The sequence below is a fragment of the Bos grunniens genome, chromosome 12 (genome assembly GCF_055505025.1).
Source record: "Bos grunniens cultivar Pamir isolate PY7600 chromosome 12, Bosgru_T2T1.0, whole genome shotgun sequence".
Taxonomy (NCBI): domain Eukaryota; kingdom Metazoa; phylum Chordata; class Mammalia; order Artiodactyla; family Bovidae; genus Bos; species Bos grunniens.
The window spans coordinates 16,631,724-16,649,563 of NC_141176.1; the positions used below are offsets into that span (position 1 = coordinate 16,631,724).

The 17,840-nt window shown below is 41.0% G+C and overlaps 1 protein-coding gene and 1 non-coding gene across 5 annotated transcripts in view; both read left to right on the forward strand.

Annotated features, from left to right (window-relative positions):
- Nucleotides 1–17,840, forward strand: part of LRRC63 (leucine rich repeat containing 63) — a 34,189-nt gene that overhangs the window by 5,370 nt on the left and 10,979 nt on the right. For 2 of the 4 annotated variants that reach the window (XM_086328941.1, XM_086328943.1), the window contains exons 3-7: nucleotides 501–716; nucleotides 7,110–7,781; nucleotides 8,716–8,784; nucleotides 12,632–12,792; nucleotides 17,452–17,550. In XM_086328941.1, coding sequence (XP_086185067.1) covers nucleotides 501–716; nucleotides 7,110–7,781; nucleotides 8,716–8,784; nucleotides 12,632–12,792; nucleotides 17,452–17,550 — 1,217 coding nt within the window. The remainder of the gene's footprint in view (nucleotides 1–500; nucleotides 717–7,109; nucleotides 7,782–8,715; nucleotides 8,785–12,631; nucleotides 12,793–17,451; nucleotides 17,551–17,840) is intronic. The other 2 variants (XM_086328942.1, XM_086328944.1) reach the window with 1 other exon arrangement.
- LOC147361428 (small nucleolar RNA SNORA48) lies at nucleotides 16,967–17,111 on the forward strand. The gene has a single exon (XR_015138538.1). It is a non-coding gene; the product is annotated as a small nucleolar RNA SNORA48 (small nucleolar RNA).

The window sequence follows — 17,840 nt, forward strand, 5'->3', positions numbered from 1 at the left end:
CATCCTCTGTCGTCCCCTTCTCCTCCCACCTTCAATCTTTCCCAGCATCAGGGTCTTTTCAAATGAGTCAGCTCTTCGCATCAGGTGGCCAAAGTATTGGAGTTTCAGCTTCAACATCAGTCCTTCCAATGAATATTCAGGACTGATTTTCTTCAGGATGGACTGGTTGGATCTCCTTGCAGTCCAAGGGACACTCAAGAGTCTTCTCCAACACCACAATGGAAAAGCATCAATTCTTCAGTGCTCAGCTTTCTTTATAGTCCAACTCTCACATCCATACATGACCACTGGAAAAACCATAGCCTTGACTAGATGGATCTTTGTTGGCAATGTAATGTCTCTGCTTTTTAATATGCTGTCTAGGTTAGTTATAACTTTTCTTCCAAGAAATAAGTGTCTTTTAATTTCATGGCTACAGTCACCCTCTGCAGTGATTTTGGAGCCCCCCAAAATAAAGTCTGCCACTGTTTCCACTGTTTCCCCATCTATTTGCCATGAAGTGATGGAGCAGCGGATGCGCGGCACAGGAGTGGCCAAGAGAAGCTACCCCACATCCAAAATCAGGAGCAACCAAGAGGAGCTACCCCATGTCCGAGGTCAGGAGCAGTGGCCAAGAGGAGTTACCCCACGTCCAAGGTCAGGAGTGATGGCCGAGAGGAGATACCTCACGTCCAAGGTCAGGAGCGGCAGCCGTGAGGAGATGCCCCACATCCAAGGTAAGGAGCAGCGGCTGCACTTTGCTGGAGCAGCCGTGAAGAGATACCCCACGTCCAAGGTAAGAGAAACCCAAGTAAGAGGGTAGGCACTGAGAGTGGGCATCAGAGGGCAGACAGACTGAAACCACAATCACAGACAACTAGCCAATCTGATCACATGGACCACAGCCTTGTCTAACTCAATGAAACTAAGCCATGCCGTGTGGGGCCACCCAAGATGGGCAGATCATGGTGGAGAGGTCTGACAGAATGTGGTCCACTGGAGAAGGGAATGGCAAACCACTTCAGTATTCGTGCCTTGAGAACCCTGTGAACAGTATGAAAAAGCAAATAGATAGGACACTGAAAGAGGAACTCCCCAGGTTGGTAGGTGCTTAATATGCTACTGGAGATCAGTGGAGAAATAACTCCAGAAAGAATGAAGGGATGGAGCCAAAGCAAAAACAATACCCAGTTGTGGATGTGACTGGTGATAGAAGCAAGGTCCGATGCTGTAAAAAGCAATATTGCATAGGAACCTGGAATATTAGGTCCATGAATTAAGGCAAATTGGAAATGGTAAAACAGGAGATGGCAAGAGTGAATGTCGACCTTCTAGGAATCAGCGAACTGAAATGGACTGGAATGGGTGAATTTAACTCAGATGACCATTATATCTACGACTGTGGGCAGGAATCCCTTAGAAGAAATGGAGTAGCCATCATGGTCAACAAAAGAGTCCGAAATGCAGTACTTGGATGCAATCTCAAAAACGACAGAACCATCTCTATTCATTTCCAAGGCAAACCATTCAATATCAAGATAATCCAAGTCTATGCCCCAAACAGTAACTCTGAAGAAGCTGAAATTGAACAATTATATGAAAACCTACAAGACCTTTTAGAACTAACACCCAAAAAGAAGTCCTTTTCACTATGGGGGACTGGAGTACAAAAATAGGTAGTCAAGAAACACCTGGAGTAACAGGCAAATTTGGCCTTGGTATACAGAATGAAGCAGGGCAAAGGCTGATAGAGTTTCACCAAGAGAATGCACTGGTCATAGCAAACACCCCCTTCCAACAACACAAGAGAAGACTCTACACATGGACATCACCAGATGGCCGACACCGAAATCAGATTGATTATATTCTTTGCAGACGAAGATGGAGAAGCTCTATACAGTCAGCAAAAACAAGATCAGGAGCTGACTTTGGCTCAGATCATGAACTCCTTATTGGCAAATTCAGACTTAAATTGAAGAAAGTGGGGAAAACCACTAGACCATTCAGGTATGACCTAAATCAAATCTCTTATGACTATACAGTGGAAGTGAGAAATAGATTTAAGGGACTAGATCTGATAGACAGAGTGCCTGATGAACTATGGATGGAGATTCATGACATTGTATAAGAGACAGGGATAAAGACCATCCCGAAGAAAAAGAAATGCAAAAACGCAAAATGGCTGTCCAAGGAGGCCTTACAAATAGCTGTGAAAAGAAGAGAAGCCAAAAGCAAAGGAGAAAAGGAAAGGTATACCCATTTGAATGCAGAGTTACAAAGAATAGCAAGGAGAGATAAGAAAGCTTTCCTCAGTGATCAGTGCAGAGAAATAGAGGAAAACAATAGAATGGGACAGACTAGAGATCTCTTCAAGAAAATTAGAGATACCAAGGGAACATTTCACGCAAAGGTGGGCTCAATAAAGGACAGAAATGGTATAGACCTAACAGAAGCAGAAGATATTAAGAAGAGGTGGCAAGAATACACAGAAGAACTATACAAAAAAGGTCTTCACAACCCAGATAATCATGATGGTGTGATCACTCACCTAGAGCCAGACATCTGGAATGTGAAGTCAAGTGAGCCTCAGGAAGCATCACTACAAACAAGGCTAGTGGAGGTGATGGAATTCCAGTTGACCTATTTCAAATCCTAAAGGATGATGCTGTAAAAGTGCTGCACTCAATATGTCAGCAAATTTGGAAAATGCAGCAGTGGCCACAAAACTGGAAAAGGTCAGTTTTCATTCCAATCCCAAAGAAAGGCAATGCCAAAGAATGCTCAAACTACCACATAATTGCACTCATCTCATACTCTAGAAAAGTAATGCTCAAAATTCTCCAAGCCAGGCTTCAGCAATATGTGAACCGTGAACTTCCAGATGTTCACGCTGGTTTTATAAAAGGCAGAGGAACCAGAGATCAAATTGCCAACATCCGCTGGATCATCAAAAAAGCAAGAGAGTTCCAGAAAAACATCTATTTCTGCTTCATTGACTATGCCAAAGCCTTGGACTGTGTGGATCACAATAAACTGTGGAAAATTCTGAAAGAGATGGGAATCCCAGACCACCTGACCTGCCTCTTGAGAAACCAGTATGCAGGTCAGGAAGCAACAGTTAAAACTGGACATGGAACAACAGACTGGTTCCAAATAGGAAAAGGAGTACGTCAAGGCTGTATGTTGTCGCCATGCTTATTTAACTTATATGCAGAGTACATCATGAGAAACGCTGGGCTGGAAGAAGCACAAGCTGGAATCAAGATTGCTGGCAGAAATATCAGTGACCTCAGACATGCAGAAGAAACCACCCTTATGGCAGAAAGTGAAGAACTAAAGAGCCTCTTGATGAAAGTGAAAGAGGAGAGTGAAAAAGTTGGCTTAAAGCTCAACATTCAGAAAACGAAGATCATGGCATCTGGCCCCATCACTTCATGGGAAATAGATGGGGAAACGGTGGAAACAGTGGCAGACTTTATTTTGGGGGGCTCCAAAATCACTGTAGATGATGATTGCAGCCATTAAATTAAAAGATGCTTACTCCTTGGAAAGTTACAACCAACCTAGACAGCATATTAAAAAGCAGACACATTACTTTGTCAACAAAGGTCCATCTAGTCAAGGCTATGGTTTTTCCAGTGGTCATGTATGGATGTGAGAGTTGAACTATAAAGAAAGCTGAGCATCAAAGAATTGATGCTTTTGAATTGTGGTGTTGGAGAAGACTCTTGAGAGTCCCTTGGACTGCAAGGAGATCCAACCAGTCCACCCTAAAGGAGATCAATCCTGGATGTTCATTGGAAGGACTGATGTTGAAGCTGAAACTCCAGTACTTTGGCCACCTGATGCGAAGAGTTGACTCATTTGAAAAGACCCTGATGCTGGGAAAGATTGAAGGTGGGAGGAGAAGGGGACAACAGAGGATGAGATGGTTGGATGTCATCACCAACTCAATGGACATGAGTTTGGATGAACTCCAGGAGTTGGTGATGGACAGGGAGGCCTGGCATGCTGCAGTTCATGGGGTGGCAAAAAGTCCGACACGACTGAGCAACTGAATGGAACTGATGGGACCAGATGCCATGATCTTCGTTTTCTGAATGTTGAGCTTTAAGCCAACTTTTTCACTCTCCTCTTTCACTTTCATCAAGAGGCTCTTTAGTTCTTCTTCACTTTCTGCCATAAGAGTGGTTTCTTCTGCATATCTGAGATTACTGATATTTCTCCCGGCAATCTTGATCCCAGCTTGTGCTTATCCAGCCCAGCATTTCTCTTGATGTACTCTGCTTAGAAGTTAAATAAGCAGGGTGACAATATACAGCCTTGACGTACTCCTTTTCCTATTTGGAACCAGTCTGTTGTTCCATGTCCAGTTCTAACTGTTGCTTCCTGACCTGCATACTGGTTTCTCAAGAGGCAGGTCAGGTGGTCTGGGATTCCCATCTCTTTCAGAATTTTCCACAGTTTATTGTGATCCACACAGTCCAAGGCTTTGGCATAGTCAATGAAGCAGAAATAGATGTTTTTCTGGAACTCTCTTGCTTTTTTGATGATCCAGCGGATGTTGGCAATATGATCTCTGATTCCCCTGCCTTTTCTAAAACCAGCATGAACATCTGGAAGTTCATGGTTCAAGTACTGTTGAAGTCTGGCTTGGAGAATTTTGAGCATTACTAGCGTGTGAGATGAGTGCAATTCTGCAGAAGTTTGAGCATTCTTTGGGATTGAAATGAAAACTGACCTTTTCCAGTCTTGTGGCCACTGCTGAGTTTTCCAAATTTGCTGACATATTGTGTGCAGCACTTTCACAGCATCATCCTTTAGGATTTGAAATAGGTCAACTGGAATTCCATCACCTCCACTAGCTTTGTTCGTAGTGATGCTTCCCAAAGCCCACTTGACTTCACATTCTAGGATGTCTCGCTCTAGGTGATTGATCACACCATTGTGATTATCTGGGTGGTGAAGATCTTTTTTGTACAGTTCTTCTGTGTATTCTTGCCACCTCTTCTTAATATCTTCTGCTTCTGTTAGGTCCATACCATTTCTGTCCTTTACTGAATCCGTCTTTGCATGAAATGTTCCCTTGGTATCTCTAATTTTCTTGAAGAGATCTCTAGTCTTGCCCATTCTATTGTTTTCCTCTATTTCTTTGCATTGATCACTGAGGAAGGCTTTCTTATCTCTCCTTGCTATTCTTTGGAACTCTGCATTCAAATGGGTATATCTTAAGGACAGAGAAAGATACTCATACTAATACTAATCAAAAGAATTCTGGAGTATCTATGTTCATTGGCTTTAAAAAAAAGTATTTATTCATTTGTTTGCAAGTTGCTGAGTGCAGGATGTAGCTCCCCGACCACTGATCAGACCTGATCCCCCTACCTTGAGAGCCCAGAGTCCTAGACACTGGACCACTAGCAAAGTCCTAGCGTGTTTTCTTATTTGTTGAATTTAAGAGCTCTTTATTTGGATGCAAGCCCTTTATCAGATGGGACATCTCTCTCCCAAGGCTTTTCTAGTCACTTTCATCTATTAGCCTTGTCTCATTTTTAGATACTAAACCACAGTGAAGTCAAGTCGCTCAGTCGTGTCCGACTCTTTGTGACCCCATGGACTGTAGCCTACCAGGCTCCTCTGTCCATGGGATTTTCCAGGCAGTAGTACTGGAGTGGATTGCCATTTCCTTCTCCAGGGGATCTTCCCGACCCAGGGATCGAACTTGGGTCTCCCTCATTGTAGACAGATGCTTTACCGTCTGAGCCACCAGGGAAGTCCTATTAAACCACAAGTCCAATCTAAATCGATACTTTCATCTAGCATGCAGTTAAACCTTGCCCTTTCACCCAACTCAGACTAGGTCTGCTAATTTTTAGACAAGCCCAGAGAAATACCTTGTTCTTTTGCTTCTCTTGCCTCACTCATAATTTCTGGTATTTTCATCGGTGGGGGCTATGGGGGAGGAAGAGTTAAGGAGTTAAGAGTGAATGTGACCGTCAGTCCTGAGTCTCTGCACTGCTCCCCCCCCTCCCCCCCAGCCAAATGCCAGGAGGTAGAGGTCAAGTAGCTTTAAGGATTCTCTTGTCTTCCTGCAGTTGGGACACAGCACTGGAAGGGCCGAATCATTTTTGTTACTCTGTAGGTGTATGAGGGTGGGGAAACCATGGTAGGGAGTGGTGAGATATTATTTTCTCCTTGTGGCATACACTCCTGTTCTCTATAGATGATTTAGACCCTAACTTGGTTGGAAGTGGGGATAAATCCTTCTTCCACCCACCATAAGGAGAGGAAGATCAGGGAAACACAAAACACTCCAAGAGCTCTATTCAGAGAAAATTCTCTCTACAAATACAGATCAGGCTCTTGCCATCTCTAATGTACGAACAACAGGTGAGAGTTGGTCTTGCTTTGGCCATCTCTTTGGCCAAATCTTGCCTTAACGAATCTACTGTCTCCTCATTAGAATACTGAAGTGCTCATCATTTATTGTGCTCAACTGAGACGATAGACAAAAATGTCATTTAACATTCCATCACATCAGAAAGAGAAAGGAGGTAGCGAAGTCCCTAAGAATGCAGGCACATTGCATTTCCTGGACCTAAGAGAGAAAAGAATACTTCTGGTTGTAACCCGGATGAACTTGTGGTACCTTTAGCCAGCATCAGAATGCTATCATGCTCAAAAGACTCCTTGGTCTGACATCTGGCTTTGAAAAGAAATGTAAATCCTTCCTCAAAGAAGTTTCAGATGAGGAAGAGATAATGATAAATAATAAACAACCCAACTTCAAGCCATTTTAACCTTCTATATTGCCAGAGATTTTAGTGGCAACTGTTCAAAAATCTCCCTTTATGTCATGCTGTTCTCCATCCATTCTATTCTTCTAAGAATAGCTCCATACTCTAACACAGTTTAGCCTTTTTAGTTCTCCAGTTATTCACTCAAACTTTATCCCTGTTAGCTAAACAAAAGTCCTGATAATTGAGTGAGTATTACAGAAACATCTTAAGAAGGTGAGGGAGGGTGAGTGGATTAAAAAAGCTATGAATGCTAATACATTAATAGTTTTGCTCCTGACACCTTGATAAACATAATCTAATTCTGCTTTCTTTTTTCTTTTTCTGGTTTAGTCGGGACTGGTGAAACTAGCCTACCACATGTACACTTCGTTCAAGAAAAAACCACTTCATTTGAAAGAGATAAAACTAGTTTTCCTGTCGTTCCAAGGGATCGAGCACAAACCCCTGTCAGTATTCAAAACCTCTTCCTTGATCATCATGTACAACAAAGAGTGATGACTATTTCAACAACTAGAAAATCTTCTAAGCAAGTCTATTGGCACATTCCAGAGACTGCTACTGGTTCCATATTTTTCCCCAGGTGTCGTTCAGCTTCAGCTCGGGTTTTTGGGAAAGAAATAAGCAAAATGGAAGGTCCAGAGAAATCAGAAGGGCCATTAAAAATACAAAACATTTACGCCAGCATTTTAAAAGACATTCTGATTCTCTCTTCGGAGTTCTCCAGAGTTCCAAGTGCCACTCCTTCAGCGCCTAGTCCCAAGCTCAAGGAGGTTCACTCCGACCACTTTTTACAAGAGAGCAACATCTATACTTTTAAGCAGCCCCTGTTTCGTTTAAGCGCAACAGTGCCGATCCCTGTACCGAGGACGCCTGTGAAAGCCCGTCAGTGGTCTGACCGTGTACGCAGCCGAACGGTGACACTCAATATTACTGATTTCCCAGGTCCCATGCTCATACCGTCACCAGTTTTACCGAGGAAACCTCTAAGACAGTCTGTGATAGGTAAATCCAGTCTGGAGATGGTCTGTAATAACGGGGTCAAGTAGAGCAAGGCAGAGGTGCATCCCAGCACATGGTGGTTCCCGCTTGGGTTTGCAGGATAGAATGATGGGATTCCTTTTCGCCTGTATGTTTAATAGATGGGGCAGAAATGCAGTGACAGGAATCCTGACCTTGCCGGTCTGGCGAGGACAGACTGGAAGCTCCACCCTCGATGGTGGTGATGGGAACCAGATCAAGCCTTTCAAAGGATCAGTTTAGTTCAGTCGCTCAGTCGTGTCCGACTCTTTTCGACCCCATGAGTCACAGCACGCCAGGCCTTCCTGTCCATCACCAACTCCCGGAGTTCACTCAGACTCACGTCCATCGAGTCTGTGATGCCATCCAGCCATCTCATCCTCTGTCGTCCCCTTCTCCTCCTGCCCCCAATCCCTCCCAGCATCAGAGTCTTTTCCAATGAGTCAACTCTTCACATGAGGTGGCCAAAGTACTGGAGTTTCAACTTCAGCATCATTCCCTCCAAAGAAATCCCAGGGCTGATCTCCTTCAGAATGGACTGATTGGATCTCCTTGCAGTCCAAGGGACTCACAAGAGTCTTCTCCAACACCACAGTTCAAAAGCATCAATTCTTTGGTGCTCAGCCTTCTTCACAGTCCAGCTCTCACATCCATACATGACCACAGGAAAAACCATAGCCTTGACTAGATGGACAGAAGCTCATAAAAAGGAGCAGTAGGAATGAATGGGCCTCTGTAAGGTGGTTTTGATGAACTCTAGAAGCAGAATGCCAGTGCAGATGGATGCCTTCCTGGGTGCATTTTTTCCATGGGTAACCTCAATTCATTAAAAGATGAACAATTATAATAATGTCCTAACATCCTCAACATGAAATTTCATGCACATCTAACCATGGTCCTATTTTAATTTTTTTTCTAGAAAGCCGTGTAACAGAACATGAACATATAGAAACTGTCCCAAAGCAAAGCGTGCTGAGCCTACATGAAGGTAAATAGAAGGTTTATATTGTTCTTTAAAAAATTATATGTATGATTCTCTCGCCATGGAAGTATTTGTGATTTTGTGCATTTGTGTATATGTGTGTGATTCACATATATGTCACACCTCATTATCAGTCCTTAAACTATTTACTCAGCAACTTTTTTTTTTTTTTTTTAATTTATTTGGCTGTGCCGGGTCTTGGGTGCAGCATGCAGGATCTTCAGTTACAGCATGCGGAATCTAGTCCCCTGACCAGGGATGGAATCTGGGCCCCCTGTATTTGGAACACAGTCTGTACCACTGGACTGCTACAGAAGTCCCCAGCTACTGTGTTTAAAGTGCTGACTATAAACCCAACTTTGTACTGATGTTGGGATCATAAAAGCTAGAGTATTCTTAATCTGAGTGGGGAAGACTGATACGGCATCATGACAGCTCCTTGCCATGTGCCAGCACTGTTTTAAATGCTTTGACCTTAGTTACTGAGCAGAAACAAATGAAAAATCGTGTTTAAAGAAAGATTACTTCATCCTACACCTCACATTATTTCTATAAGCAATTTCACAAATAGTGTGTAGTTAACAGTTCACAGTTTTCAGGTACACAAAGAAAGACAAAATGAATGGGAACTGGCAGAAAGAGTAAGCAGTAGAAACGGACCCACAGGTGTTAAGGGTGTTGGGTGTCTCTAAACTGGGCTTGCGCTGGACAACGCACTAAGGAACACAGCAGGAAACATCGGCTGAGACGCTAAGTGAGCATGAATTTTACCAGTTGCACAGGAGACAATTCTTAAAGTTTTCAAGCTCTGTTGAAGTGCAAGGGCTTTGGTAAGCTTTCAGCTGAAGACCCAGAGGACCCATGCCTTGGCAATAAGAATGGTGTTTGAGGAGAAAGGACAAAACTAAAATAGGTTATCCCCTACAAAACTCAAAACCAATCCTTGATAAATCACAGTGATACTTCCTGTCCAGTCAAAGAAAACCTAGAGACAGATGATATTGTCCAGACCCTTTAAAGTTGTTATCCAGAATGTCCAGCTTTAAATTGTAAAATCACAATTTTTTTCAACATCCTAGAAACAGGATAAAATGTCTGAAAACCAGTAGAAAGAAATAGGTAATAGGATGAGAATCGCATGTTCAGATACTAGAATTTTCAAACGAGGATTTTAAAATAATTGTGATTACTATGTTGAACAAAAATAGTTGGAGAATTTTATCAGAGAACAAAAATTTTTGTTTTTAAAAATAATCACATAAAATTTTAGAACAGGAAGCATAATATAACAAATTAGTGATTCAATGGATGGGTTTAGTAGGAGATGGTGGCTCAGATAGTAGAGAATCTGTAATGCAGGAGACCCAGGTTCGATCCTTGGGTTGGGAAGATCCCCTGGAGAAGGGCATGGCTCCCCAGCCCAGTATTCTTGCCTGGGAAATCCCATGGACGGTGGAGCCTGGCGGGCTGTAGTCCTTGAGATCTCAGAGAGTCAGACACAACTGAGTGGCTAACACTTTTCAATCTCACACTTTACACAGAAGAACACTCCAACCATAAAACTTTCTTTTTTCCTCAGTTGTATTGAGATATAATTCACATGTAACTCTGTATACATTTAAAGGGAACAGCACACTGATTTGATACATGAATACATGGTAAAATGATTACCACAATAAATTTAGTTAATACCCATCACTTCACAATTTTTTCTTGTGATGAAAATTTTAAACTTTACTCTCTCAGCAACGTTCAGATGTAGTTTCAAATATTTGTGTGTGATATCATTAACTGTAGCAACCACAGGGCTGTCTGCGCACACTAGCCTTCTAGCCACTCCTGTCCCTGTCTGTGACATAAATTACCTTCTGGGTGTCCTCCATGTCACGTGGGTGTGTGTGCTTAGTCGCTAAGCCGTGTCCGACTCTTTGCAACCTCATGGACTGTAGCCCACCAGGCTCCTATCTATGGGATTCTGCAGGCAAGAATACTGGAGCGGGTTGCTATTCCCTTCTCCAGGGGATCTTTCTGACCCAGGAATTGAACCCTCATCTCCTGCATCTCCTGCATTGCAGGCAAATTCTTTACCACTGAACCACTGAGAAGCCCCTCGATATCATAGGCCTGAACAAATCAGGTTAGCGTCTCTAACTTACAGAGTTTATTCCTCTCTGATGTTTCCCTCTTTGAAAGTTCCAGGTGAGTTTTAGCATCCTCAGATCCTTCAGAGATCTGTCAGGGAATTTCTAACCACCTCTGCCGCCTCCATCTCCCTACCTTTCAATCAAAAACCAACTGTGTAAGCTTAGCTATGAGTGTGGGTGGACAGAAAGCAGGCCGCAGACTTATGTCTTCACTCATTTTCCATTCCTGTTGCTCTAGTCCCTCCCACAAGACAAGGAATCTCTGTATCACATCATACGTCTTCATTCTGTGGCTAACTTTCACATCTGTTGATCTGAAGTGGGTCTATTTTAGAAATTAACAACTGAACATTGTTGTCTCTGGTCTAGCATGCCCCATTTCTTTTCACTGAAGCATAATATAAGAGCTGCTGAGATGATAACATTTGTTGGCACAAGTAATACAGCAAGAATGGCTGGGAATGTAAAATATATTTCAAAATATCTTCCTGCCACTCCTGGCTGTCTGCTTAAATAAGACTTAAAAAAAAAGATAGTTCTATTTATTTATTTTTGGCCAAGCTGCATGTGGGATCTTAGTTTTCCAGCCAGGGACTGAACCACCACTCCCTCACCCCCTGAATTTGAAGTTCAGAGTCTTAAACACTGGACCGCCAGGGAAATCCCTTGAGTAGACCATTCTTGAGGAAAGGTGAAACCCACAAGGATCATGATAAAGTAAATGCAGGTGGTTGCTGTGTGGCTACTCCTGAGTTGTTTAGGTTTTTATTTTCCTTTCCCTGTGTGAGGTCTTCAAACCGAGTTACATAGGGTATTGGAATCATGTGTCAAGGTGATACTAAGGAAAAAAGCAAGATTGCTCCTTGGGATGTGATCTCTATCTGAGATATGTTTATATGATGCCCTTTCTTCATTTTGTGAAGCAAGAAGTTGTTTCTGTAATTCATTGTAAAATCAGATATTTTTATATATAGTACAAAAGTCTGATGGAATCTAAATTATTGAGGTAGAAATCTATTAGCTTATGGTTTTCTTTTTGAAAGACAACTGCGCTATCTAATATTAAAAAGTTTGGCCAGTAGAACCAACTGAGGTTGGGTGGATGAAGGTTGTAGGGAATTTCTAACATGAGGTTTGAAGATTAAAAGGAATCTCTTCCAAAGGATGTATCTAGGTAACCTACTTCTGTTGACTTACTGGGCTTTTCTGGTGGCTCAGATGGTAAAGAATCTAGGAGACCCAGGTTTGATCCCTGGGTCAAGAAGATCCCCTGGAAAAGGGAATGGCTACTTGTTCCATGTGCTTGCCTGGAGAACTCCATGGACTGAGGGATCTGCAGGCTACAGTCCATGGGGTTCCTAAGAGTCAGACACAACTGAGTGACTAACACCTTCACTTTTCACTGCTGTCGTAGAAGCTTCCATGGTGGCTCAGTGTTAAAGAATCTACCTGTAATGCAAGAGATGCAGGAGATGCCTGCGGTCCCTGGGTTGGGAAGATCCTCTGGAGAAGGAAATGGCAACCCTTTCCATATTTTTGCCTGGGAAATCCCATGGACAGGGGAGCCTGGAGATCACAAACAAGTCTGACATGATTTAGTGACTAAACAACAATAGCAACAATTGTTACAATACAAAAATACCTTTTAAGTTTCATTCTAAGTGATGACGCATTTATGTTTCACATTTTGTTTTGTTTTGTTTATTTAGGTAGCATTAAATCTAAAAAAATAGAACCCACCGTGGCACCTGTCATACAAGGTGAAGGTTTCAAGACTGTTGTGGCAACACGCTATGAAACAATAGTAGCCATGACCAACCTGGCCATAATAAACTGTCAAATCCATGGAAGAAATGCACTTAATCTTAAGGTATGCTGGATACTTTTAATGGCAATTTCCTGTTGTATTGTCAGGTATTTTTTCTTTAGGTTTCCTAACTTAGGTTACTCTCCATGGTATTGAAGGAATAACATGAAGTGGTTGGGGCAACGGAGTTGTATAGTAAGAACAGTTTTGTGTTCTCTGGAAGTTAACTTGGTATCAATCCAAACTAGATGATTTAAACTTAGGATGCCAATTTAATTTTTATGGTAACCATTCCTAAAAAGCTGTCTATAAAATATACACAAAAGAGCATGAGAAAGGAATCAACATGACAGATTACAAAAAATTAATTGAATGCCAAGGAGGTAGTAATGGAGTGAACGAGGAATAGCAACAACAGCAAAATTCTAGAAAGGCAAAACCATGGTGACAGTAACGCTGTCAGTGCTTGTAATGGTTTTGGGGGGAGGGAGGGAAGCATGAACAGCAGGAGCAAAGGGGTTTTTTAGGGAAGTGAAATTATCCTGTATGATTTAATATTATCATAATGGACACATTTCATTATACACCTGTCAAGACCCATAGAATCTATGACACAAAGTTTGGACTCTGACATAAATTTTGGATTTAGGTTGATAATGATGTGCTAATGTTAGTAATGTTCAAAATTCTTCAAGCTAGGCTTCAACAGTACGTAAACCGAGAACTTCCAGATGAACAAGCTAGATTTAGAAAAAGTTGAGGAACCAGAGATCAAACTGTTGGATCATAGAAAAAGCAAGAGAATTCCAAGAAAAAACTTCTGCTTCATTGACTACGCTAAAGCCTTTGACCGTGTGGATCACAACAAACTGGAAAATTCTTCAAGAGATGGGAATACCAGACCACCTAACCTGCCTCCTGAGAAACCTGTATGCAGCACAAGAAGCAATGGTTAGTTAGAACCAGGAACTAGTTCAAAATTGGGAAAGGAGTACATTAAGGCTCCTTGTATATTGTCACCTTGCTTATTTAACTACTATGCAGAGTACAACATGCACATTGCTGGACTGGATGAATCACAAGCTGGAATCAAGATTGCCAAGAGAAATAGCAACAATCTGCAAATGATACCACCCTAATAGCAGAGGGTGAAGAGGAAATAAACAGCCTCTTGATGAGGGTGAAAAAGGAGAGTGAAAAAACTGGCTTGAAACTTAACATTCAAAAAACAAAGACCATGGCATCTGGTCCCATCACTTCGTGGCAAATAGAAGGGGAAGAAGTGGAAACAGTGACAGATTTCATTTTCTTGGTTTCTCCAAAATCACTGTAGACTGTGACTGCAGCCACAAAATTAAAAGACACTTGCCCTTGAAAAATAAGCTGTGACTAGCCCATATAGTGTATTAAAAGAAGAGACATCACTTTACTGCCAAAGATTTGTATAGTCAAACCTATGATTTTTCCAGTAGTCATATATGGATTTGAAAGGTGGACCATAAAGAAAGCTGAGAGCTGAAGAATGGATGCTTTCAAACTGTGATGCTGGAGAAGACTCTTGAAAGTCCCTTGGACTGCAAAGAGATCAAACCAGTCAGCCCTAAAAGAAATCAACCCTGAGTATTCACTAGAAGGACTGATGCTGAAGCTCTCATACTTTGGCTACCTGACGCAAAGAGCTGATTCATTGGAAAAGACCCTGATGCTGGGAAAGATTGAGGGCAGGAGGAGAAGGGGACGACAGAGGATGAGATGGTTGGATGGCATCACCGACTCAATGGACATGAGTTTGAGCAAAATTCCGGAGATAGTGAAGGAAAGGAAAGCCTGGCATGCTGCAGTCCATAGGGTTACAAAGAGTTGGACATGACTTAGCTACTGAGCAATAGCAACATTAGTCCATTGATTATAACAAAACATACTGGTATGTGAGATATTGATGTTGGGAGATACACTGGTATGTGTGGGGAATAGATATGTGGAAAAGAAAGATCTCAAATCAATAACCTAACTTTGTACTTTAAGGAACTTGAATAAAAGAGCAAACAAAACCCAAAATTAGCAGAAGGGAATAACAAAGATTAGAATGGAGATAAATGAAATAGGAAAGGAAAGCAAGAGAATCAAAGAAACCAAAAGTTAGTTCTTTGAAAAGATCAACAAAGTTGACCTTTAGCTAGACTTAAAAAGAAAGGCAGAAGGGACAAATAAATAAAATCAGGAATGCAAATGGAAAAGTTACTACTGGCTTCAGTAAATGGGATTATAAGTAAACACAGAAGTAAATGGGATTATAAGAGAACAGTAGGAACAGTTATATGCCTGCAAATTAAATATCCTGGATGAAATGAAACATTTTCTAGAAAATCACAAATTAACAAAACTGACTCAACAACAACTAGAAATCTGAGCAGACCCCTAAAAAGTAAATAGATTTAATAAATAATCAAAACTACCAAACAAAGAAGAATGCAGGACTGAATGGCTTCATGGGTAGATTTTGCTAATTGTTTAAAGGAAAATGAACATCTATACTTCCCTAAAACTTCCAGAAAATAAAAGAGATAGGGACACAATCCAATTCCACTGCTGAATAGGGGAATTCCATGCCACAAAACAATTCTTGAACACCAGCTGAGTGTTCTACAATTCAACTCAATTCTGACAGTGTCTATCCAGAGATAACATTGGGTTCCACAGGGAAAGTGCTCAGTCCCACAAGACCGCCCTCCACTTCGGACACCAATCACAAGCCCAGGATGTTGACCTGCGATTCTGACCAACCATCTACAGATTGGAGGTTCCAAGGACCCCCTCCAACTCAGGATGCCAATCATAAGGTGTTACCTATACTTCTGACCATGTCCATGCTAAATCGCTTCAGTCGTGTTGGACTTTATGCGACCCCATGAACTGTAGCCTACCAGACTCCCCTGTCCATGGGATTTTCCAGGCAATAATACCGGAGTGATTTGCCATTTCCTCCTCAAGGGGATCTTCCCAACCCAGGGACTGAACCCTCAGCTCTTACGTCTCCTGATCGGCAGGCAGATTCTTTACCACTAGTGCCACTGGGAAGCCCCATACTTGTGACTGACAGGCCGTAAATCAGAAATTCTCACAACCCACTTCTTGGCTTCCATTAATTTCCTAGAGTGGCTCACAGAACTCAGAAAAGCGATTTACTTACTTGATTACTGGTTTATTACAAAGGATATTAAAGGATATGAATCAACAGCCAGATGAAGAGATACATTGGGGAAGATATGAAGAAAGGGTTCAGAGGTTCCACACTCTCTTCAGGTGCTGCTCTTCCCAGATCTCCATGTGTTCACCAGCCTGGAATGTTCCACACTCTGTTCTTCTGGTTTTACGGAGGCTTCATTTATGGGTATAATTGATTAAATTTTTGACCATTGGTGATTGAGCTTAGTCTTTAATCATCCCCCTCTTCAGAGGTGAGGGGATTGAAAGTTCTAACCTTCTAATCACATGGTGGGTTCCTCTGATAACCAGTCTCCATTCTTAGGAGCTTTTCAAAATTTACTGCATTTACATAAGGACAGTTGTGCTATAAAGGGGTTTGTTATGAATAACAAGACACCCATTTTGCTTTTATGGCTCTGAAGCAACTTCAGGAACTGAAGATAAGGAAATAACTATTATGGCAAAAAATGTTCACATTGCTCTTATTGTCTAGGAAATTCCAAGGGTTCCGGGAGCTGGTAGCCAGGAACCATGGACGAAGTCGAACTATGTATAAGAAATATATTTTGGTCTTTCAGATGACCAAATGTATTTTTTACTAAGTAAAAATATCACAATCCAGAACACATTTTATGCTATCAGTATAACCCAGATATCATAGGAAGATGAAGACACCACAAGAAAACTATGGATCAATACACTTTGTTAATTAATTAATAAAATTGCTAAATCCATGATATGATTAAGAAAAAAAGAAACTCTGAACACCAAATTCAAAACTTAAGGAGAAACCACATTTTCTCAGACATTAAAATAGAAAATAATGAAATAATAAGAACAGTATTTTCCCAATAAATACAACTGTGATAAAATGGAAAAATTTTAGTCCAAATTAAGGGATACATCTTCCTAAGTCAGAAACTAGCATATTTAGGCAGTTAAAAATCTTAGATAGATGTTAGATTAATAAAAAGATAACACAGAAATAGAAGTAGAGACATGAAAAATAGAGGGTAAAGAGAATTAAATAACTCCCTGGCAACGGGCAAAGAGGCACCTGGTTGGTGGTGTTGCTCTTATATCAGTCAGGGGCAAAGCAGATGTCTAGTCCTTTGTTCATCCTAGCTTGATGCCTGGATTGGTGGCCAGAGCTATTTCATGCCTGGGGCACATAAAAAAAAAAAAGAGAGAATTAAATATAAAATATATGTATTTATTTCAGCATGTAGTGGACAGTCAATAAGAGTTTGCTTGTTATCAGTTGAAATAATGCCTGTCACACATATGACACTGTATTTATTACATGCATAAATACTTGGTAGTTTTCCTGTTTTGTTTATTTACATATTTAAGAAATTATTATCATGAAAGGCTAAAGTAAATGAATGGAAGATTATTCTAGGCTTGCTATTATATCAAACATTGTCATTTAGATTATGTGCTCATCTTTTTAAACTCTTGTATAAAATATTTTGTGCATGGTAAATAACTTTTTCTCTTGTCACTTTCTTCTAGGGCTTTTTTCTCCTAAATTGTCCAGATCTAACACCTTTGGCTTTCCAGTTGATATATCTTAATTTATCATATAATAACATCTGTTACTTCCCCACAGAAGTAAGTCCATTTTATTATTGTATAGATTGTCATAATTTCTTACTATTTATAATAATTATTAGTTTAAAATAGACAATTATGGTACCCTGGAGTTACTGTAGAGTAAATGTATTTTGGATTGCATCCCAAAAGACTTACTTTCAAAAGTACCAGAAGTATAGTACATTTTTCTTAGGCTGTCCGAATGACACAATCCTCAAAAGACTGTGTTACAGTCTGGTTCTCAAATATGTTCTCATAATTAAACAATGCATGTAAAATTATTTTTTTCCTGATTCTGAATAAAATCT